This window comes from Panthera pardus, unplaced genomic scaffold, assembly GCF_024362965.1.
Source record: "Panthera pardus isolate Hobbes unplaced genomic scaffold, ASM2436296v1 HiC_scaffold_11, whole genome shotgun sequence".
In the NCBI taxonomy this organism is placed as follows: Eukaryota; Metazoa; Chordata; class Mammalia; order Carnivora; family Felidae; genus Panthera; species Panthera pardus.
This window is the reverse complement of record NW_026526666.1, coordinates 84663698-84688157: the sequence shown is the minus strand read 5'-3', so window position 1 is coordinate 84688157 and position 24460 is coordinate 84663698. Positions and strand designations below refer to the sequence as shown.

The 24460-nt window shown below is 51.9% G+C and overlaps 1 protein-coding gene across 1 annotated transcript in view; it reads left to right on the top strand.

The window, feature by feature from the left end:
• The window catches only part of LOC109256764 (protein tyrosine phosphatase receptor type U), a 45231-nt gene that overhangs the window by 8277 nt on the left and 12494 nt on the right, over positions 1-24460 (top strand). Inside the window, exons 2-8 of the mRNA XM_053898472.1 lie at positions 6916-7047; positions 10022-10293; positions 10827-10908; positions 11013-11128; positions 11542-11716; positions 12306-12599; positions 24421-24460. The exon at positions 24421-24460 is cut by the window's right edge and continues 269 nt beyond it. Of these exons, the coding sequence (XP_053754447.1) occupies positions 6916-7047; positions 10022-10293; positions 10827-10908; positions 11013-11128; positions 11542-11716; positions 12306-12599; positions 24421-24460 (1111 nt within the window). The remainder of the gene's footprint in view (positions 1-6915; positions 7048-10021; positions 10294-10826; positions 10909-11012; positions 11129-11541; positions 11717-12305; positions 12600-24420) is intronic.

Below are 24460 nucleotides of genomic sequence, written 5' to 3'. Positions count from 1 at the left end.
TTTAAGTTTTTTTTTAATGTTGATTTATTTTATTTTATTTAAAAAAATTGTTTAATGCTTATTTATTATCACTGAGAGACAGAGAGAGACAGAGCATGAGCAGGGGAGGGGCAGAGAGAGGAGGAGACACAGAATCTGAAGCAGGCTCCAGGCTCCGAGCTGTCGGCACAGAGCCCGACGCGGGGCTCGAACTCACGAACCGGGAGATCATGACCTGAGCTGACGTTGGACGCTTAACCGACTGAGCCATCCAGGTGCTCCAGTGTTTATTTATTTTTGAGAGAGAGAGACAGAGACAGGGTGCAAGCAGGGGAGGGGCAGAGAGAGAGGGAGACACAGAATCCGAAGCAGGCTCCAGGCTCCAAGCTGTGAGCACGGAGCCCGATGCGGCGCTTGAGCTCCTGAACCGCGAGATCATGACCTGAGCCGAAGTCGGACGCTTAACCGACCGAGCCACCCGGGCGCTCCCTGAACCAGTAAGGCTTGAACTCGGCACCTTGGCATTCCTCCGTGCCCCTGTCGTGTAGCACCGAGCGCCAGCCCAGGGTACCCCTAGAGGTGCTGCGCTGGTGTGCCGGGCCTCCGTGCAGTCCTGGGTCATGCCCGCGATGGGTTGTGGCACCTCTACGCTGCATCGTGGCCCTGGCCAGCTCTGCCACGCTGTGCCGGGTGTCAGTACTCGGGTCTGTGCACACCGTGGGCTCTGCTCCCCCGTGTTGTGTAACTGTATTCTGCCTCTATACAGCGTGGAGCTACTGCATTGAGCTCTCAACACATCACACTGTGGCACTCCGTAGCCCTCTGTCTCCACGGACCTTTATGAAGTACAGATTTTTACACGGCACGGGTTTGTGCATGGCCCTCTGCCTCCCTGCTCTTCTGCACTGTGTTTTATGTGACACAGAGTGTCCGCACGGCAGGGGGTCTGTGTACTCTTTGCCCACCATCCCCCTGCATAGCACAGCCCCTCATTCAGCCCTTGGCCTCTGTCTGGAATTGGGCCAAGCCCTGTGCCTTCCCCTTAGAGCGCCAACATGGCAGCCTTACCGTTCTCCTCAGGATTTGTGGTGCATATTGGTTCGGGAGATGGGGAGTGCTTCTGGCCTAAGTTTCCCTGGTCTAGTTGGCTTCCTTCTATCCTCAGTGGAAGTGGAAGGGTGTTGGCCTTGCTGGGGTCTGTGTTGGCTCCTGTGGGGGGGTGGGGTACCAGCTCAGTCTTTTCTCTCTGTGGTCCTGCCCAGGGTGATCTTCCTAGTTCCAGCCATGCTGAATCCTGGGTGATTAGAAGGTTGTCACCCCCGCCCTTAATTAATTACTCGTCAGTTATTCAGGGCTCTGGAGAACCGCTCCAGGGAACCCCAGGCTGAAGTCTGGATGTGTTGCTCTGGGCAGGTAAAGCAGTGAAATGGGCTGGACTGGGTCTCTGAGATGAAGTCATGGTCCTTGAGCCTGGGTGGGGTTGGTTGGGGTGAGACTAGTTGGGATCATGGGGTCAATAAGTCCAGCCACTGTTGGCCATCTGCTATACACAGGACTTCGGGGGGTGGGGTTCAAAGGTGTAAGAGACAGTCTCTGACCCTAGGGAAGGAGGAGGGGGGGTGGTTAGATGGGCCTGACATGGAGCTGTAGTTGGGGTGGAGAACATAGGACAGGGCCAGGTTGGGCAAGAATGTCCAGGGGTGAGGCCAGTGTCGGTCGCAGGGTTGGGTTAGGCTACCTAACATAGAGATGTGGCTTCGGATGGTGAAATAGAACAGTGCTGTTATTGGGGTTGTATCTGGTTTCCCCAGGCCAGGGTTGGGGCTATGCCTGTGGTTGGGTATGATCCCAGCCCCTAAACTTCTAGTCTGTTGGGGGAGGTTCTGTTTCTCCTGGGGCCACCCTTGGGAACTGAATGCTCTATTGACAAATCAGAGAACAAAAATCTCATGGCAAACAAACTCTATTTACGTAGGGTCCTTCAGAAAATACTGTGGCTGGCAGCCGCAGTTGGCACAGAGCACCGTTGCCTGTCTGGTGGGGAGAAAAGTCTGGTGCTCACACACGCACACATGTGCACAACTCCCCTCTACCCCACCACATATATTCACCTCCTCTGTAGGTCCATGCTTATCCCCGAGTGTGGTCATAGATCTCCGCACGCGAATGTACACCCACACACCCACACCTTCCCAGCATGCCGCCTGGGGGACCCACACTTGGGAGACTCATGCTTACCCTCACTCACATACCTCTGCCCCACAGTCTCTCTCTGCCCTCAAATTATCCTTGCTCACGGGCATACTCACACAAATGAGACCAGCATTCTAGAGGTGGATGTGGCCTTAGAGGTCACCTGGGTCCCCATTCTCATTTTGTAAGTGAGGAAGCCGAGGTTCAGAGGGGGCAAGTCACCTGCCACAGGTCACACAGGGAATTAGACGCTCAGCAGCTATTAGATCCAGGTCTCCTGCCTCCCAGCTGCGTGCTCACAAGTCGGTACCAGGCTGTCACTCTCACAGCCACACACACACACACACACACGCACACACACACGGGCACGTGCACACACACACACACACACACACACACACACACACGTCTGCATATGGAGACACATGCAAACGGAGACGAGGAGGCCCTCATGCCGGGGAGACCCCCTTCCCACACCCTGACTTCCTGCAGAGGTTGTGTTGCCCCTTCCATCGCCCCATCCATAGCCCAGCCGGATGTGGATAAGCCATCCTCCTGCCTTCCCAAATTGTGGCTGACGGTTGCTGAGGCAACCGCCTGCCAGATTGGGGAGATTAGCTGAGGAATGTAGCTGGGCCAGTTTGAGCTGAGGCTGGGGGAACCGGTGGGGGTCCTGGGTTGATTTAGCCCACCCTCTCTGGGAGGCCAGGGCAGAGATGGGTTCCCCCTTGTGGGGTCTGGTTTTCTCCCTACCCCAGCCTGGCTGAGACTGTGTCCCCGAGGCTTGCACTAGGCGTGGGGAGGGGGGAGTGTGGGGCTGTGTGTGTGTGTGTGTGTGTGTGTGTGTGTGTGTGTGTGTTGTGTATCTCTCTGGGTGTGACTAGAGTATGTGCTGTTTGCATCTAGGATGGGGACCTCAGTTCCTGACATCTGATTGTGGCTTGTCCCTCCTGATTTTGTGGTGCCCTCTGGAGAACCCACCCACCCTCCTGGTTTAGAGGATTTGTCACTGTCTCATCTGAAGCCTGCTCAAACACCTATTCTGGCTTCCCAACTCCAACTTCTTGCCCAGACGCCTAAGGCCCTCCCTCCCTGATCTGGCCTCAGTCTTCCTTTTTCCAGCCTCCTTTCCCATCGCTTTGGCCAGTCTGCACTCCCCTTTATGCTCTGGACTGTGTGTTTACTCCCTGCCCTCCTTCGCCTCAGAGGCCCTTCTACCCACCATCTCTACTGGCCAGAATGACACCCATCTTTCCACGCTCTGCTCAGATGCACCCACCTCCAGAAAATCTTTCCCCTGGATCCCCTTCGTGGCCTTGGCCCTCCTCTGCTTTGTCTTATTCTGTCAGCCCCACTCAGACTGGGAGGTCCCTGAAGCCAGGGCAGTACCTTAATTATCCTCATGCCTCTAATAGTGTCAGGCTGAGACCTGCTTTATACTGTCAGTGAACAAATTTCCTATGAATGGAACCGAATTAACACATGTGGCCAGCAGAATACCAGGGCCTTATTTTGTCTGGACCTAGTCTCCTTGAATAAGTAAGTGGCTTAAATCCTAGCTTCTGGGACTTAGAATGTGGCCTTAGAATGGCCACCTCATCTCTCTGAGTCTCAGTTTCCATCTGTAAAGCAGGAATAAGAATAGTACCTCCTTATGAATTCCTATGAAGTTTCATGGGTGTAGGTGGCCATGGCGGAACGTGGCAGTCCCCTCACGGTGGTGTTCGTGTGTGTGTGCACGTCTGTGGCCACTGTCTGTGTTGATGGAGTCAAGAGGGATTCCCTGCTACCATTCTTGCTCTGAACCTAAAGTCTGATCTAGTGTTTCTCCCCCCACCCCACCCCAGGCCAGTAGCCTCCAGCCGAAGTTGGATCTTTCTCTAGCAGCAGCTGGGACTTAGCTCTGGGGCCCTTGAACCATCCAGACTGGAGGTGATAGGTTTTTCCTTAGGACCTGGGAGGCCTGATTGTTCCCACCCCAGGGGGAGCCGGGGAGAATGTGAGGATGTGGCTCGCATCGAGGAGCCTGGACCCAGAGATGTTATCCTCTAAGTGCCATTGTTGGAATTGGCCTGGCCCCAGAGGCACCGCGTGGGGGGTGGGGGGGTGGACCTGGACCAGAGACAGTGAGTCATTCTGCCTAAGGGGACACTGTGGAGGGGGAAGGTCAGCTAGGGTGACCTCCCTGCCTGAGGCCAATTGTAGGAGTCATTTGGCAGAGGTCAGGGGACACTCTGGCTGGCGTTAGCTGGTCTGGGGTCAGTCAGACAATCTGGTGGTCATTCTGGATAAAGTCAGATGGTCTGGATGGTGTTGGGGTCACTCTGGCTGAGGTCGTTCTGTCTGGGGGGGGGGTCACTGACCTGGGTCGGTCTGGGAGTTACTCTGGCTAAGGTTACATGGTCTTGAGGGTCCATCTGACTAGGTTGGTCAGTCTGGGAGTCCTGACAGCTCATGTGGCCTGGCTTGGGATGGACCGGGGATGGGGGTGAGGGGGCGCCAAGGAGCTGGCACTCCCAGGCTTGCCTCAGGGTCATGGATGAGATATCCTTGGGCAGCTGCCTTATAAAGGAATAGGAAGGGCCTGAGCTCCATCCAGGCTCTAGATCCTGGGCTTCCCTTTCTGGCCATCCCTCTGCCTTAGGGAGGCCTTGGCTAAGAACCTCAGGAGCAGACTGTAGACTCAGCTCAGGCTGAATGAAGTCAGCTCTCCCCTCCTTCAGGAAGCCCTCTTTGACCAACCCTACTGTCCATGGCCTCCCTCTGTGCTGTGCTGTGGGTCATTTTCTCGAGGGAGAGTTGAGGCCTTCTCAGCACAGACTGGGTTAAAACTTACCTCCCACGGGCCACAGGGCATGATGCTGACCAGAGCTTTTCGCACAAAGAGGCAAAGAGCATTTGGAAGGGTCCTGCACTAGCTCTGGAGAGAGGCTTCTGTAATTTCATCCCATCCACTCGGTGCCAGCCTCATGCCCACATCTCATTGTTTTACACTCCGATGGGGTGCAAGAAGAGGAACGGGAGACCCCCAACAAGGGCGAGCCCCCTTTGTGCCCAGCTCTGCCGGGCATGTTTCCAAATGCTACTGCACGTGATCTGTGTGCCAACCTAGAGAAGTCCCCTGCAGCAGGTGAAAGAGCAGAGCCCCCGAGAGTGGAGTCACTCCTGTGGGGCAGATGCCCGCCGTGCCTGGCACATGGCCCTCACCCCCTAGTTTCTCTTCCTTCCTCTTCTTGAGCCTGGGAAGAGCCCGGCTGTGCTCCTTCTCATAGTAAAGGAAACGTGGGCTCTGGTATCTGACTGCCGCGGGTTCAAGTCCCGCTTCTGTCTGTTGCTCGTGTAGGCTCAAGTGGCACCCGTGAAGGGCCACTATTTCCTGAGCGCTTGCACGCGCTAGGCGTCGTGGTCAGTGGACTCCCGCATTGCATCCTCAACAACCGCACACGCAGATGCGGAAACTGAGGCTCAGAAAGAAGTGACTTGCCCATGGTCACACAGCTTGACAAATTACAGAGTCAAGATTCAATCCCACGTCTGTCTAATGGCAAAGGCCACCCACATAACCACCATGTTGTACTGTGGATGGAGCCCTTCATCCCCCGGGGCCTCAGTCACCTCATCCGTCAGGTGGGGAGAAGTACCAGCGGCTGGTACGTAACCCACACAGGGTCTGGCCTCACCACTTGCCCACGCATTTTCCTGGCTCCCCAATGCCTTGGACGGCCTGTGACGGGGCCGCAAGCACCCAGCTTTGGGAGTGACTGCAGGAACCAGTTTGCTGTTAACTTCTCCAACTGGTGGTAGTCTCACATTTATTCGGTGCCTGGCTTGGGGCTCCGATGAGCTACTAAGATATGTGGACCTCATTACCAGGCAAAGGACTCACATCTGTTTCTACCCCGCCTTCTTCCCTCCTTCCTCTTCTCCTCGTGCAAACTGTAAATATTGGGTCCGAATCACGGGCTTCTCTAGTCATGCACGTGCCCCGTCCACACATGACTGTGACTTCGCGTGTCCCAGGCCTGCAGGCAGAGACCGGAGCGGGGCGACTGGGCAATGACCGAATCCCCTAAACTCACCTGTCAAGCAGGAATAATAGGGGTCCTGGTCTCAGGAGGCGAGGCCTAAATGAGATGCCACCCTGAGAGCCGTTAGCGCTGCACCGGGCTTGCCTGAGATGATCAGTGGCCATTGTTATTTTTAAGGAGATACCGTCAGGGCTGGCTTAGTGCATTCATGAGCCTGCCAGTCCTGGGACCCACTGTCTGTCCTTTACGTAGATGGCGGGGGGGCAGGGAGTGGGACACTGAGTAGGAGTTAGGAGAGGAGATCTCCGTTCAGACCCCAGCTCTGTTACTATCCGGCTGTGTGGCCTTAAGGAAGGCCTTAGTTTCCTCATCTGTAAAATGGGGATAATTCTAGACCTGACCTCATGAGCTGTGAGGCTCTAATGTTGTAGTGATAATGTTAACTAGTTTTCCCTGAGGAGGATCTTTGGTGGGTGGTTGTGCAGTGTGTGGTCCTGGGAGTGGGCAGTGTGCGGACGTCCTAGTATTGGGTGGTGACAGTGAAAAGAGGGAAAGGGTTGGAGGAGGGAGCAGTGAGGGGAGGCCTAGGAGAGGGAGGGGAGGAGGGCGGGCCTGGGTGGGCAGGGCAGTGAGGGGCACCTGGAGGGGAGCCCCAGGAGCCTTCCTGGCCAGCAGTGGTGCCCTAGCCAGGGCTAACCAGGCCCTGCCCTCACAGCCGGCTGCACCTTCGAAGAGGCGAGTGACCCAGCAGTGCCCTGCGAGTACAGCCAGGCCCAGTACGACGACTTCCAGTGGGACCAAGTGCAGATCCACCCTGGTACCCGGGCTCCTGCAGACCTGCCACACGGTGAGCCTCCTCTCAACTCCCATTCCCCTTGGTCTCCTTCTAGTTCTAGCCACCCGCTGTGCGACTGTGGGCACATTCCTTAACCTCTCTGGGCCTCGTTTGCTTTTGCATCTGTAAGGACATACGTAGTACCGTGCATGTGGTGCTCTGTGCATGCTGTCCAATTGTGTGTATCGGGTAGTTTTACCTGTAAGATGGGTGCAGGTTCAAGCAATCAAAGACCCTTATAGGTGCTAAGTTAGGGGCGCCTGGGTGGCGCAGTCGGTTAAGCGTCCGACTTCAGCCAGGTCACGATCTCGCGGTCCGTGAGTTCGAGCCCCACGTCAGGCTCTGGGCTGATGGCTCAGAGCCTGGAGCCTGTTTCCGATTCTGTGTCTCCCTCTCTCTCTGCCCCTCCCCCGTTCATGCTCTGTCTCTCTCTGTCCCAAAAATAAATAAAAAACGTTGAAAAAAAAATTAAAAAAAAAAAAACCCACTTCCCATTACTCCCCCTGCAGCTTGGCTCCCATCAGGTTGTCCTAAGTCTTCCACCTCCAGGGAGGCCCTCTCCTCCCTGGGAGCCTCTGAATCCTGGTCTCCCAAGACTTGAACATGTTGATGCTGATGGAGCCGTAACACCGGGGGCTGGATGTTACAAGACCTTCCTTCCTCTGCCCCCTTCTTCCTGGAAGTCCCAGATCCTTCCCAGCTTCTACCTTGCTCTGCCCCATTTCAGGATGAGGCATTTATGGCATCGTGGGCACTGGACTGGGGGTCAGGAGACTAATTACATGGATTGTAGTGCTGGCCTCCTACTCTGATGAGGGCCCCTGCTATCCTGGTTCCAGAATCATGAAGACTGGGCTTCAAATCCTGGCCTCATCACTTTACCAGCTGTGTGACTTTGGGCGAGTCACTTAACGTCTCTGAGCTTCCGTTTTCTTAACTGTGAAGTGGACAGCACAATAATCCATTTCACAGGGTTATTAGATAATGTCTACAAGGTATATAGCATGGGAGTGGCATGTAGGGGTTCAGTGAATGGTTAGTTGCTATTGTTGGAGGTATTTGAGGGGGCCCTCTGCACGGCGTACAGAATTAACTGGGAATTCAGAACAGGATAAGAGAGGTGGAGGCCAGCCTATGAACTTTATTAGTGATAAAGGCTGGGTTAGAAGACATAGCATAGGGTGAGAACGAGATGGGCTTGCTGAGGGAACTCCAGAAGTAGACAGCCTAAGGAGCCCCTCCCCTTCGCCCTGTCAAAGTAGCGGACCAGGCCCTTTGCTACTCCACTCACAACATGGCTGCAATTGCACTGGCTCTCGAGAGTTCGGGTAGGTGCAGCAAAGGGTCTCAGTGGTGAGGCCAGGACTTGAAGCCACCAGAGAGGCCCTCCGCAACCTGGCATGGGCGGCCGTTCAGCCCCGTCTCCTCCTGCTCACCTTGCCCCCTGGAGGCCTCCCTGCCTCCCCTTTCTGTGCCTTTGCTCACACAGCACCCTCCCTGGGGCATTCCTCTCTCCTTTGCAGGAACGGCTCTCAGCTCTTGGTTTGACCTCTGTGCTAGTGGGTATCAGAGTCTGACCTGTGTGACTGTGATCTGTCAAGGTGCCCACCACGGCAGGGACCCAGTGCGGGCTCTGCCTCTCTCTCTCACACCCGTAGGGACATGCCCAGTGAGAAAGGGGAGAGAGACATTTAGCATTTCGCGTGGGCCTTGTGCTGGATCCTGAGGCCACAGTGGTCAGCGAGAGGGCCACCGTCTCTGCCCTCTCGGGGCACACATTCTAGGGAAGGGAGTTGGGGGTGGAGGGAGAAGGAAGGAGGGAGATTCAGAGACAGGAGAAGGAAGAGCCACAGGAATGAAGGGAGGAAATGAAGAAGGAGAGGGATGCAGAGTGGGGAAAAACTAGGGAAGAAGAGAGGAGAGAGAGGGGCAGAGGAGTGGGCCAAGAGGCACTGTTGGGGGCCAGGATGTGCCCCTTTCTGGGTGCGGACGGGGACTTGGGAGTTCTGTTTACTATTCCACCGGGACTGATCCAGGAGCCGCCTTCACAGGCCCCTGGCTTGCAGAGATGAATGAGATCCCCTCCAGTGGAGTCCCTGGGGAGCCCTCCCAGAGCAGGGAGCCTCGTGGTTTGGGATCTGAATGAGCTTGTTTTGGCTAGCAGCCAAGCCCGGGAGGAGGCGGCGCTGGGTGGCTGTGGGCACCCCCTTGGCAGCTGCTGGGGCCTCCTCCCCACAAAAGGGAAGCCATAATCCCCTAGCTGGATCCCGAAGGAGTCCAGTCCCTCCCACCCTGCCAGGCCCCCTCCACCCCCTGCCAGTACACAGCCCAGATCTGGGGAAGGAGATTGCTGCCTTTCTCCAGGTTGGAAGAGATTTGTATCCCAGGCGTTTAGACCCAGGGTGGGGGCTGGAAGGGAAGTTAGAGTCCTTTTATTCAATCTCTGTTCTACACACTCATTCAGCTTGGGTTCAGCCCTATGCTGGAGACACAGTGGAGCCTCCGAGGCATCACAGGCTGGTGGGGAGACAGACACTTTATTAATGATCCAAGGGCCAGGAGAGAAGCCTATAGAGGGACAGGGAGGGAAGACTTCAGAAAAGGTAGCCTTTGAAGGCCTGTCATGTGCCAGACTCTTGACTCCTAGATGAATGACCTAGTTAGTTAGTCCCTGCCTCCAAGGGCAGCTCAGCACATGGGGAAAGTCACAGATCAGCATGAGCTTGGACTGTGATCGTAGGTGGTGAGGGACCATAAAGCGTTTGGAGAGAGTCAGTTTTGTGTGTTTTTTGCTCTCTCCTCTGGGAAACAGATGCAGGGAGGTGAAGGGACTCAGCGTAGCGAGTCAGAGCTGGGACCAGAACTCAAAACCCTTGATTCCTAGTGGGTCCAAATGCCTGAACTCCTTTGTTTCTGTCCCCCTCCTTTGCCCACCTGACCTTGGTCCTCCCCAAGCCTCCTCAGCTCCTGCCTCTTCCCTTTCTAGGCTCCTACTTGATGGTCAATGCTTCCCAGCATGCCCCAGGCCAACGGGCCCATGTCATCTTCCAGAGCCTGAGTGAGAATGATACCCACTGTGTGCAGTTCAGCTACTTTCTGTACAGCCGGGATGGGCACAGCCCGGGCACCTTGGGCATCTACGTGCGTGTCAATGGGGGTCCCCTGGGCAGTGCCGTCTGGAATATGACTGGATCGCATGGTCGTCAGTGGCACCAGGCTGAGCTGGCTGTCAGCACCTTCTGGCCCAATGAATATCAGGTAGGCTGGGTTTGGTCTGTGGTCAGCCTGTGCTTAGGGGAGCGGGTAGAGAGGTGTCAGCCCGAGGTCAGAGTAAGCAAGTGACCGAAGTTGGAATTAGTCTGTGTTCAGCATCAGGAGTCAATATGTGGTCAAGGTCAGGGGTCAGTCTGTGGTCAGCATCAGGCTATTCAGTGCTGCTATGGTTTGGGTTCAGCATCAGAGATCATTGTCAACAGAAATGGTCTGTGGCTGGGGTCAAGGGTGAGTTGGAACAGTGCTGACCTGGAAACCCTGTCTGCTGGGAAAAGTTTTCCTGCTTGAAGGTAACTGTCCAGAACTGGGAGAGAACCTCTGGCCTTGACCTTGTTAGCTCTGGCTGCTGACACACCTTCCCACAACTAGCTGGCTTGGTAGGGAAGGCCGTTGTGAGTTGGGCTGACCTCTGCTGGTTGAGGAGCATGGGACCGGAGCAGAGCTAAAAGGGGTCTCTTGTGGGCACCTCCCCAGGTAGGGCTGGAGGGATATGACAGGGAACCTCCCGCCTCCCCCAGGTGCTGTTTGAGGCCCTCATCTCCCCAGACCGCAGGGGCTACATGGGCCTAGATGACATCCTGCTTCTCAGCTACCCCTGCGGTGAGTCCCAGCCCACTGGGGTGCAGGGTGAGGGGTGCGGGTGGCCACGGCTCCTGACTGTGGGGGGCATTGGCCCAGCTCACACTGTGGCTCTATTCCCGCAGCGAAGGCCCCGCACTTCTCCCGACTGGGCGATGTGGAGGTCAACGCTGGCCAGAACGCCTCCTTCCAGTGCATGGCAGCGGGCAGAGCAGCAGAGGCAGAGCGCTTTCTCCTGCAGGTGAGGGGGTGCAGGGACCTTAGCCAGGGTGGGGGGAAACTTCTTCTGGGACCTGGGTCCCTTGCAGGGTGTGGAGTCGTTCCTTCCTTTTCCAGCACCCATACTCATGCATCCCTGCTCTCACCTAGGCTCTGCTCTGCCCTCTTGGGTCCTCTTATACCCCCAGGATAGAGGGTGACTCCAGGATCCCCCAACCACTCTCCATCGGAGGTAGAGACCACGTTCCCTTAATCAGCTTCTCATCCCGCGCCTTCCTGTGATGGAGCTGATTCCAGGAACCCCATAAGTCCCCTGTGTACTAGGGACGGCTAAATGGGGCCAGGACATGTACTACTCCCCTCGCCCGGGTCAGAGCGAGATTGGGACCCTCCCTCCCCAGCGCTCCTGACATTGTCGACCTTACCCCTGCGCAGCGGCAGAGCGGGGCGCTGGTGCCCGCGGCCAGCGTGCGGCACATCAGCCACCGGCGCTTCCTGGCGACCTTCCTGCTGGCCTCCGTGAGCCGCTCGGAGCAGGACCTGTATCGTTGCGTGTCCCAGGCCCCGCGCGGCGCGGGCGTCTCGAACTTCGCAGAGCTCATCGTCAAGGGTCAGCGCGTGCGGGCGCTCCCCCGGGGTGGGGTTGGGGGTGGGACCTGCACCATCCGAAGGGCGGGGCCAGGCGAGGGGGCGGGGTCTGGTCTAGGGGCGTGGCCTGTAGAAAGGTGGGGCCGTCGGGGGGGGGGGAAGACTGGGAGTCGGGTCTGTCGAGGGGGGCAGTTTCCCTCCAGGGAGGAGGTCCGCTCCAGGGGGCGGGGTGTGACTGAGAAGCAGGCAGGCGGGGAGACCCAGGCCAGACGTGAGCCACGCAGGCGGGGTCAGGCTGTGGGGATCCGGGGTTGATCTGACGGGCGTGCGGTCAGCCCCTGAACGCTAGTCTTTGGGGATTCAGAGGGGACTGAGGACAGGGTGTAGGCTTAAGGATGAGGGCGGGGACAGCCTTTGGAGCGGACACCCCTTAAGGCCTGGGGATTTAGTGGGCACGAGCGAGGAAGTCTAGTCGAGGGTCTGGGCGTTTCATCAGGGCCCCTGGGAAGACAGAGAGGGTCACTGGGGACTTGGGTGTGCTGGGATCCCGAGTTGAGGGCAGTGTCTCACAGCGCATCGTTCGGCTCCACCTCTTCCTCACGTCCTCGCAGAGCCCCCCACCCCCATCGCGCCGCCGCAGCTGCTGCGCGCGGGTCCCACCTACCTCATCATCCAGCTCAACACCAACTCCATCATTGGCGACGGGCCGATCGTGCGCAAGGAGATTGAGTACCGCATGTCCCGCGGCCCATGGGCGGAGGTGCACGCCGTCAGCCTGCAGACCTACAAGCTGTGGCACCTTGACCCCGACACGGAGTACGAGATCAGTGTGCTGCTCACCCGCCCAGGTGATGGCGGCACCGGCCGCCCTGGGCCACCCCTCATCAGCCGCACCAAGTGCGCAGGTGGGTGCCTTCTGGCCCAACTCCCTCCTCTGGACACCCGGGTATGGGCTCAGGGCTACCGTGGGAGGGACCAAGGGGATACATTCTGAGAGGTAATATGGCCAGCACCCGTACTTCTAAAACTTTCTAAAAGGTTGTTATTTCCCCCTAGTCCTTGTTTTGGTAAAGATAATAATGATAGCTAAGAGTTTGTGCCTGACGCTATACGTATGTCTATGAACACACACACACACACACACACAGTCAGACGCACACACACGCACAGTGATTTAAAACTCACAACACTGATCTAGGTACTCTTGTCATACCCATTCTACAGATGAGGTGTCGGAAGTACAGAGATGTTAAGTGACTGGCTAGTGAGTGGCAGAGCTGGCATTGGGATCCCTGACTGGCTGGCTCCAGAATTTGTGTTCTTAATTCCACATCATATCATCTAGATAAACAACTGAAAAAAAAAAGTGTGTTATTAAATTTCAGCTAGAGTCTCTTGTGGGGGCATCTGAACCTGAGGTCTGCTCTTTCTCCTTAAAAAGGGTATAAGCAGCTGTTAGGAGCTGTGGCACTCATGCACCAGAGGACATTGTTTAACCTGAAGAGAAATTGAGAATAGAACAGGACAGATTGCAGTATATTATAATTGGAAGTTTTATTGAGATAATTGTAGATTCATATGCGGCCGTAAGAAAAACTGCCAGCGTGCCTGGCTGGCTCAGTCGGTACATGATCTCCAGGTTGTGACTTTGAGCCGCATATCGGGTATAGAGATTACTTTAAAAAAAAAAAAAGAAAAGAAAAGCTAGAGATTCCCGATGCACTTTACCCTGTTTCCTGCAAAGGTAACATTTGGCAGACCTGTAGGATAATATCAGTCAGGGTATTGACATTTATGTAATCCACAGATCTTACTCAGACTTGCCCAGTTTCCCTTGTCCCTGTTTGTGTGTGTGCATGTATTTAGTGCTATACAATTTATCACATGTACAGGCTTGTGTGCTTATCACCACAGTCAAGATGTTGGATGGTTCAGTCAGTTTGTATGGCCCTTTTTATCTATACTCACCTGCCTCCCTTCCTCCAACCCCAGCTCCTGGAAAACACTAATCTGTCCATCATTTCTAAAATTTTGCCATTTCAGGAGCGCCTGGATGGCTCAGTGGGTTAAGCGTCCAACTCTTGATTTCAGCTCAGGTCATGATCTCATGACTTGTGGGATCGAGTACCTCGTCCAGCGCTGTGCGGCGTGGGGCCTGCTTGGGATTCTCTCTCCCTCTCTTTCTGTCCCTCCCATGCTGGCATTCTCTGTCTCTCAAAAGAAACTGAAAAAAAAATTTGCCATTTCAAAAATGTTACATAAATCATGAAATCATATAGCATATAACCTTTTGAAATTGACTTTTAAAAATTTGGGAACAGGTTTATTGAGATTTAATTCACATCTCATAAATTCACTCATTAGAGTACACAGTCCAGTGGTTTATAGTATATTCAGAGGGGTGCATCCATCACCACAGTAAGTTTTCGAGCACTTTCATCACCCCAAAAGGAAACCTTGTACTCTTTTTTTCTGTTTATTTTGAGAGAGAGAGAGAGAGAGAGAGAGAGAGAGAGAGAGAGAGAGAGAGAACCCCAAGCAGACTCCACAGTCAGTGCAGTGAGTTCATGACCTGAGCTGAAATCAAGAGTCAGACACTTAACAGACGGAGGCACTCGGGCACCCCAGAAATCTTGCACTCTTTAGTAGTCTATCCCTCCCCACATTTCCTTCTATCGTCTCCATCCCTAGGCACCCATTAAAACTGCTTTCTGTCTCTGTAGATTAGCCTCTTGGTGGACATTTCATATAAATGGGATCATACAATATCTAGTCTTTGTGACTTAGCATAATGTTTTCAAGGTTTATCCAGGTGGTAGCACATATTTACTTTATCCTTTCTTATTGCCAAACAATATTGCATTTTATGCGGCTGTCATTTTTACATTCCCGTCAGCAGTGTGTGAAGTTTCCAGTTTCTCTACGTTCCCACCAACCCTGGTTATTATCTGTCTTTTGATAATTACCCTCATAGTGGGTGTGAAATGGTATCTCAGTGGGGTTTTGATTGGAGTTTCACTGATGGTTAATGATATTGAGCAATTTTTCACGTGCTCATTGGACCTTTGTGTGTCTTCTCTGTAGAAATGTCCATTCAGATTTTTTACACATTTTTAAGTTGGGTTGTCTTTTTAAAAAAAAAAATGTTTTTAATGTTTATTTTTGAGAGAGAGAAAGAGACAGAGTGTGAGCTGAGGAGAGGCAGAGAGAGAGAGAGGGAGCATAGAATCCGAAGCAGGCTCCAGGCTCTGAGCTGTCACCACAGAGCCTGATGCAGGGCTCAAACCCACAGACTGTGAGATCATGACCTGAGCTGTAATTGGGTGCTTAACTGACTGAGCCACCCAGGCACTCAAAGTTATTTGTCTTTGTATTACTGACTTGTAAGAATTCTTTATGCATTCTGGGTCCTGGACCCTTACAAATATTTTCTTTGATTCTATGGGTTGTTTTATAATTTTCTTAATGGTATCCTTTGGAGCACAACAGTTTTTCATTTTGGGGGAGTCCAGTTTATCTGTTTTTTCTTTTGTTGTTTGTGCATTTGATATCATATTAAGAAACCATTGCCTAATCCAAAGTCACAAAGATTTACCCCTATTTTTTCTAAGACTCTTATAGTTTGAATTCTTGCATTTAGGTCCATGATCCATTTTGAGTTTGTGTTTGCACATGGTGTGAGGTAGGGGACCAGCTTCATTCTTTTGCTTGTGGATGTCTGGTTGTCCCAGCACCATTTGTTGGAAAGAGTATTCTTTTCACATTGAATTGTCTTGGCAGTAAGAGTGGCTTATTTGGGGCGCCTGGGTGGCTCAGTCGGTTAAGCATCCGACTTCGGCTCAGGTCATGATCTCATGGTTTGTGAGTTCGAGCCCTGTGTCGGGCTCTGTACTGACAGCTCGGAGCCTGGAGCCTGCTTCGGATTCTGTGTCTCCTTCTCTCTCTGCCCCTCCCCAACTTGTGCTCTGTCTCTTTATGTCTCTCAAAAAATAAATAAATGTAAAAAAAAAAATAAAAAAAAAAGAGTGGCTATTTTGATCAGCATAATTCCCTGGAGACTCATCCAAGTTGTGTATATTGGTAATTCATTCTTTTTTATTGCTGAGTAGTATTCCATGGTGTGGACACACTGCATTTTGTTTAACAGGTGAATGGTTATTCACCTGTTCAGGGACATCTGGACTAGTTCCTATTTTGGGCTGTTACAAGTAAAGCTGCTGTGAACATTTGTGTACAGAGTTTTGCACGAACACGAGTCTTCATGTTTTCTGGGATAAATGCCCACAGGTGCAACTGATGGGTCCCCATGATAATCGCATATTTCGTTTTGATCAGAAACTGCCAGAATGGCTGTATTGTTTTACATTCTCACCAGCAATGTATGTGTGATCCAGTTTCCTGCACCCTTGCCAGCATTTCGTATTGTCATCATTTTTCTTAACCATTCTGAGGGATGTGTAGTGATCGCCCATCCTGGTCTTAAGTGGTGCTTCCTGAATGCCTAATGTTATTGAACATCTTTCCATGTGCTATTTGCCGTCTGCGTATCCTCTTTGGGGAATTGTTCATGTCTTTGACCATTTTGTAATTGGGTTATTCATTCATTGTTTTGGGTTTTGAGAGTTCTTTACACATTCTAGATACTAGTCTTTGTTGGGTATATAGCGTATAAATATTTTCTCCCTGCTTTTAGCTTGCCTTTTCATACTCTTCACCTGGGCTTTTACAGAGCAACCATTTTTTTGGTAATGTTTATGTATCTATTAATTTTGAGAGAGAGAGAGAGAGAGAGTGCTCACGAGTGGGGGAGGGACAGAGAAAGAGGGAGAGAGAGAGTCTCAAGCAGGCTCCGCGCTGTCAGTAGAGCCCCACGTGGGGCTTGATCCCACGACTGTGAGGTCACAACCTGAGGTGAAATCAAGAGTCGGACGCTGAACCGACGGAGCCACCCAGGCGCCCCACCCATTTTTAATTTTGATGAGGGCCAGTTTATCAAAAGTTCCTTTTATGAGTTGTGCTTTTGGCGTCAAGGTTAAGACCTCCATGCCTCGCCTTCGATTTCAAGGATTTTCTCCGTTTTTTTTCCTAAAAGAGTTACAGTTTTACGTTTTACATTTGAGTCCGTGATCCACGTTGAGTTAATTTTTGGTTAAGAGACGAGGTTTTCATCTTTTGACAGCCTGTGTTCTTAAGTGTTTTTCTTTTTTTTTTTATTTAAAAAAAAATTTTTTTTTTCAACATTTTTTTATTTATTTTTGGGACAGAGAGAGACAGAGCATGAACGGGGGAGGGGCAGAGAGAGAGGGAGACACAGAATCGGAAACAGGCTCCAGGCTCCGAGCCATCAGCCCAGAGCCTGACGCGGGGCTCGAACTCACGGACCGCGAGATTGTGACCTGGCTGAAGTCGGACGCTTAACCGACTGCGCCACCCAGGCGCCCCTCTTAAGTGTTTTTCAAAGCTGATCTGGGGAGCCACCTAAAAATCCAGTTGAGTGCCACATTTGAAGAAACTCTTGAGTGGTGCATCAGAGTGCAGAGTGTTCCCATGGGAATTACTTTCTCACTGAGGGATCTAGGTCAGGTTACTTAACCTTAGAGCTTTCATGCCCTTATTTTACAGCATGAGAAGAATAAGAATCTTTACCCCACAGGAGTCGGTGTTAGGGTTCATTCAACAAATGTTTATTGAGTGCCTGTTATGCGTCGGGCACTATGGTAGTTGCTAGGGATGTGGGACTATGACTGAGCCAAGCAAGGCTATTAGCATGTGAGTGCCTCCTTCGGGAACTCTGCACGGAACTTACATTGTGGCAGGAGAGACAGTAAAACAGGTGAGATTTATAGTTTGATGATGATAAGTGCCGTGAAGAATAAAGCAGGGTTGGGGGGGGGGGTTGGGTGTGGGGGTAGGACGATTGTTATTTTAAAAAGGCTCAAGGGACCATTTTACTGAGAAGGTGACTTATGAGCAAGACCTGAGGGAGGCGAGCCACTGAGCCACATAGAAGCTGGAGAAATTGCTGGAGGAAGGAGCAAGCCTGGTGGATGGAACAGCAGGGCTCAAGGACCTGGAGGCTGGGGGATGCTTGGCACACGGAGAAGCAGCAAGGAGACCAGTGTAACTGTGGCCTAGTGACTGAGGGAGGAGATGGCCCAAGAGGGCGGCCAAGTCCCTCTGGGGATGTGGGATGCAGAGTCATTTGACACTGAGTGAACTGGGCGCCACCATGGCAGGATTTGGAGAGCAGGGGTGACATCACCTACTTTGTATAAAAGGATGACTTTGGCCCTTTTATGAAGAGTAGATTCTAGGAGGGCGAGGACCGGAGGGGAGGCCAGTGAGGAGGCTGCTGTAACAGTGCAGCCGAGAGAGGTCGTGGCAGTGGTGGGAAGCGGTTAGCTCCGGGGTTTATTGTGAAAGTCGAGCTGACTGCGTTTGCTGATGGGCGGGCTATGCAATAAGAGAGAGAAGAGAAGTCAAGGATGGCTCCAAGGTGTTTTGCTCGAGCAGCTGCAAGGATGGAGTTGTCATTTGCTGGAAACGAGCAGACTGCAGAGGGGCAGGTGTGATGGGGTGCCGTAGATCAAGAGTTCTGTGTTGGAAATGTTGACTTTGAGATGCCTATTAGACGTTCAAGCGGAGATATCCATCAGGCAGATGGATTTACGAGTGTGGAGTTCAGGGAAGAGGTTCAGGCTGCGGACATAAATTTGGAAGTCATCAGTGTAGACAGAGATGGTATTTAAAGCCAGGAGACTGGCTGGGATCTTTTACCCTGGTGGTTCTCAACCGGGGGTGATTTTGTCTCCCGGGAGACATTTGCAGTGTCTGGAGACATTGGTTATTACAGCCGGGGGTGGAGTGATAATGGCATCTGAAGGGTACGGGAAGCCAGGGGAACTGCTGAAGTCCTCCGGTGCACAAACAGCTCCCACAACAGAGAATTCTCTAGTCCCAAATGTCAGTGGTGCCAAGGTTGAGGACCCCTGATTTAGTGCTTAGATTTTAGGGAATAAGTGTAGATGGCAAAGAGAGGAGATGTGAGGCCTGCACCCTCGGGCCTTCCAGTGTTTCAGGTTAACTGCAAATAATGTCCTGTAAATGCACTAAATACGTGTGACGATCGTGTCTCATATATATGGTAAGTACTCAGCAAATGACAGTTGTTATCATTACGGTGTTTTTAACTCTTCAAAGCCAGTTCTGGTCAGGTATTCAAAAGAAAAATCAGAGCCAGGGGATCCGCAGATAATCTCTGTTCTACTCCCCTTTAGCGTACAGAGGTGGGGGGGGACTGAAACCCAGAGAGGGGACTGGGGTCAGGACCCCGGGTTTCATGGCGAGAGTGGTAGCTAATTCCCATTTTGCAGATGAGTAAACTGAGATTTGGAGAGTTAGTCCCTTGCCCAGATCTACCCAGTGAGTCCATAGCAGAGTCAGAGCCAAAGTTAGAATATCCCGATTTCTAGGGAAGCGTTTGAAACCACAGCAGCAGCCACGGTGACAGCGATTGCTGTCGTGGGCTGAGTCCCCACATTGTGCCAGGCACTGCTGAACTTTTCACACAGGCTGGTGAGGATGGAAGCTGGGGCAGGGACCAGACACACAGAACCCAAGCAACTCATCCTGCCCGTCTTAACGACTTGCTTCCTTCATTGATGTTCTGCCCCACCCCCTACCTCCGACTCACCCCTCGTCCCGCTTAGGCATCTTGACCAGCAATTGTTTTGCTGTTGGTCCGCTGTGTTATCCTCCCCACCCCATCTCCCTGAAACTCCCCTCCTACAATATGATTTAGTGTAAGAGCAATAATATAATGTCAGGAAGAGACATTTAACAAAAATCACTCTAAACCTCACTATCCTAGCCCAGTTTTTCTGTCTTCTTCAAATCTCTGCCCATATGCCTACGGTACACAGTTTTACACCCCTGTCATTGGGATGTAGAAGGCATTCTGTATCCTGCTTCCTTTGCTTTGTGGTGTACCATGTGTTGTGTTGTTTATAATTATGTGTATTGGCTTAAAGAGGTCCATGGAGTGTCTCCATATTGCTGGACTATTTTGTTTCCAGATCCTGGTTATCATAAGTAATACTGCATTGAAAAACTTAGTGCTTATAGTGTTTCCCCCCGCCCCCCTGAGTAATTTCTGTAGGATAAATAGTCAGGAGTGGCTTAAGAAAGGGCTTCGATGTATATTGCTTTAAAAACTGGTTGTACTAATTTCTATTTCTACCGTTACCTCATCTTCGCGCGCTCGTGTTTATTAATTACGAGAGGCCGGGCGGTCTGGCTCACATCCTTGCCCGTGACTCTGCCACTTGCTCTTCAAAGCAGGCGTTACTATCTCCATTTTTCAGTCCAGGTTCAGAGGGAACAAAGCAACTTGCCTGAAGTCACAGAACTAATGAGAGGTGGAGATAGGATTTGCACTTTGGAGCACCCGCCCTGCTCCAAAGCCCCTCCTGTGAGAAACAGTTGAAAGTTTCAGGGTTATTGCATCCTCATTCGCATTATTAAAATCAGCACTGTGTGTCGTGATTTAACAGGTATTCTCCGTGAGCCTCCTTATTTTCTTGTGCGTCTGACCTCTGATCTCTGAGTGGCCTGCAGTGTGGTGGAGTTTAGAGGGCTGGGGCTTTGAGGTCCCCAAGGGCTGTTTGCCAGCCTGTGCTGGCAGCTGAAGAGAGAATGTGTGGGTGCCAAATGGTTTTTGGAAACAGTGACTCGTGAATTCACACCCCTCAATCAACATATCCGTCTGTAGTCAACAAACTATTTGAGCTCCTGGGTCCGCCCAGATTTGATCAGGGTGGGGTGAGAAGAGGAGAGTGAGCTTTCTTTTCGAAGACTCCCTCAATCCAGTGAGGTGGGGGGGGGGGGGGCGGGGGAGGGCTAACACAGCGTCTGGAGAGTGAGGCATGAGGGTGGAAGTTTCTTTCTCCAGGTGGGCGGTTAGTTATTTAGTGACCTACAAAGTGGTTTTTACAAAAACCTGAGTAGGTTGCCAGGATTTATCCACCTGGCTGGCTGGCTGGCTCTCTTTATCTAGCAAGCATGTGAGTAGGGGAGAGGGGTAGGTGGAGAGAGAGGGAATCGTAAGTGGGCCCCATGCTCAGTGCGGAGCCCAATGTGGGGCTTGATCCCATTGAGATCATGACCTGAGCCCAAATCGAGAGTCAGGCACTCCATCGACGGAGCCACCCAGGCACCCTGGGTTGCCAATAGTTAAAAAACCTGGAGATTTCACATAAAAATATGAAATTCTGGCTTCTCTTAAAAAAATGGGAGGATCAGGGCGCCTGGGTGGCTCAGTCGGTTAAGCGTCCGACTTCAGCTCAGGTCACGATCTCACGGTCTGTGAGTTCCGAGCCCCGCGTCCGGCTCTGGGCTGATGCCTTGGAGCCTGGAGCCTGCTTCCGGTTCTATGTCTCCCTCTCTCTCTGCCCCTCCCCCGTTCATGCTCTGTCTCTCTCTGTCTCAAAAATAAATAAACGTTAAAAAAAAAAATTAAAAAAAAAAATGGGAGGATCTTGGGGCCCTTGGCTGGCTTAGTCGGTGGAGTGTGTGACTCTTGATCTTGGAGTTGTGGGTTTGAGCCCTACATTGAGTATATTTACTTAAAAATAGAATTTTTTTTTTAAAGGGGGAGGATCTCGCCACCCTGCGTCTGTAGTCCTACATGGGAACATTGTCTGGAGCTGAGAAACAGCTGTCCCTTTTGGATGGAACACTTACTGTCCTGTTTGTCATAGTACCGACCCAGCCTGTGTCACCAGTTTACATGTAACTTTTTGTGCCTTTGTCTAACTGCTGCAGGAGGGTGAAGGAAGCAGTGCACATTGGCCAAACCTGCAAGGGTGGAAAGGCATGTGGGGCAGGTGTCCCCAGGGGCAGGGATGTGAGCAGGGATGCAGGGAACAAATAAAGCCGTGGTGCTTTGACTCCCGTAGATACCTTGGGACACACAGTACACATGGGGCAGCCAGGACCAGGGCCTGGAAGTCAGGGAATAAAGCAAAGATCTCTGAACAAAGTGGCAGAGTGGACACACCCAAAACCCGCCCCCTGTACTCTGAACAGCTAAGAACGTGGGTTAAAATGAAATCGGATAGAAAAACATTGGTGGGGGCAGGGCGGGGGGCGCCTGGGTGGCTCAGTTGGCTAAGTGTCCTACTCTTGGTTTCGGCTCAGGTTACAGTCTCGTGGTTTGTGGGTTCAAGCCCTGCGTTGGGCTCTGCGCTCAGCATGGAACCTGCCTGGGATTCTCTCTCTCCCTTCCCCTGTTTCTGCCCCTCCCCTGCTCTCTGTCTCTCTCTTGCAAAAATAAATAATCTCTCTCTGTCTCTGTCTCTGTGTATATAAAACATTAGGAAAAGTTCTGTGGCCAGGAAAGGGAGAGGAAACATAAGTGTGGTAAGTGGGCTTCAGCCAGCAACCCCGGGGGTACGGTGAGCAGTGGAATCAGCCCCTTAATGTCTCCGTCGGGTAGGGATTGGGTCTGCCTTGCTCGTGGGGGGAGAAGGAAGCCAGACTCTGTAAGAAGTCAAGAGGTGGGCCTTGCTCCTAGCAGGCGCTGAAATACGTCTTTGGTGGCCTGATCTGTGACAGGAGCCTGCCACTTGGCCGTGGCCCAGGGAAGAAAGGACAGCTCTGGTGGAAATAGAAGTTTGTATTGTGCTGTCCTTGGGCCAGCATCAAACGCTGTGCTACTTCTGGCCTCCCGACTAAAGAGCAGCCTGGGCTGGTGTTTCCCTTTGCGGCTCCTTTGTAAAGAGCATCCTGAGCAAATGAGTCACAGGGACATGGTCATAGGGTCATACTTAATCATCTCAAGAGGCCAAGTGGCAGCATTTCCTCATCTGAGGCATGTGATGAGAGTCTCTAACTGGGGACACTTCGCAGGTGCTCGCGGAACTTGAGGGTAATGAAGCTGCATCTCACGGAGTTAGGGCGCAAGAAAGAGAAGGTTCGTCAGTAATCTTGGCTTCCTCCATCATTTTCTAGATGAGGAAATTGAGGCCCGGAGATTTAAGATCACACAGCTGGTCAACGCAGATGTAGAACCAGGGGCTGAACACCTGGGCTCCATCCTAGCTTTGCTCCAGAAGCCTTGTGTTTCTGCTTGTTTGTTTGTTTGTTTGTGTGCTTTTACCATTTTATAAGTGGCTTCATGGATGGACCAAGAGGCTACAAAGCACAGTGACATGCTCCCCCTTGTGTTGGGGGAGCTGTACCTCCTGTGGCATTGGTGTGATGTTGTTGTTGACCGTGAATTCCTCATGGAGAGGCAGGTAGTGGTGGTGAAGAGTATGGATTTTGGAGCCAGCCTGTCCAAATTTGCATCCCAGCTTCACCACTTAACCATCTGTGGGACTGACTGTGGGCAAGTTACCTAATCCCTCTGTGCCTCCATTTCCATGGCTATATGACAGGGCTAATAATGGCACCCGTCTATTGGATTGCAGAGAAGATTAAATGAGAAAGTGTTTCAAAGCCTCTGGAGCAAGGCCTGGCACATACAAAGCCCCCCCCAGTAAATGTTAACTGTCATTGTTCTTATTGCCCTTATGTGACAGATTGTATTTCCCTTTTTGCTTTGGCAATCAGGGAAGTCACCACTCAATTTGAACCTTATCTTTGGACCTGCATGGGACCCCATGGCATGAATTTCTGTTTTCCTAACATTCTCTGGCATTATTTAATTATTTGACTCTCATTTCCCCCATCATCCTGATTTCTATATATTATTGCATTGTATCTATCACTATAAGCCTTTTTATTTAAAAACGTTTTTTTTAATGTTTATTTATTTTTGAGAGAGAGAGAGAGAGAGAGAGAGCATGAGTAGGGGAGAGTCAGAGAGAGAGAGACACACACAGTCTGAAGCAGGCTCCAGGCTCTGAGCTGTCAGCACAGAGCCCAACGTGGGGCTCAAACTCACAGACCGTGAGATCATGACCTGAGCTGAAGTTGGACGCTCAACCAACTAAGCCACTCAGGCGCCCCTACTATAAGCTTTTTTAGAACAAGCTTGGAATTAATAAATTAAGAAAAATACAGCATTTGGTTGATTCAGACTGTCCTGATGTCTTCCAGGATGATCTTGAACTAGGAGGTGAACTGTGTTATTAAAAAAAAAAATTGGGGGCACCTGGGTGGCTCAGTCGGTTAAGTGTCCGACTTCAGCTCAGGTCATGATCTCGCGGTCCGTGGGTTTGAGCCCCACATCGGGCTTTGTGCTGACAGCTCAGAACCTGGAGCCTGTTTCAGATTCTGTGTCTCCCTCTTTCTCTGATCCTCCCCCGTTCATGCTCTGTCTCTGTCTGTCTCAAAAATAAATACACGTTAAAAAAAATTAAAAAAAAATTATCGCTAACATTTTTGTGGCCATTGTCACACATGCTTTACACACATTACCTTAAACTTTACAACCTTCCTGTGAGGTAGGGCATATTAATCCCTTTTGTGGGTGAGGAAACTAAGGCTCAGAGAGGTGAAGGGACTCAGCCAATGTTGCCAGGTGCACAGGGCAGAGCTAGGATTCAGATGTGGCCCCACCTGTCTCCACCCTACACACTTTGACTCCCTGTTCTAGATGGTCTCTTGAACTCTTGAGGGCAAAGGAAGGATGATTTCAGCAGCTGACTGATATTTTCTCTCCTGCCCCACTTCTCTTCCCACTTCCTCTACCTTCTCCTCTCTGCTTCCCGGGTTCCCCAGAACCCATGAGGGCCCCCAAAGGCCTGGCTTTCGCTGAGAT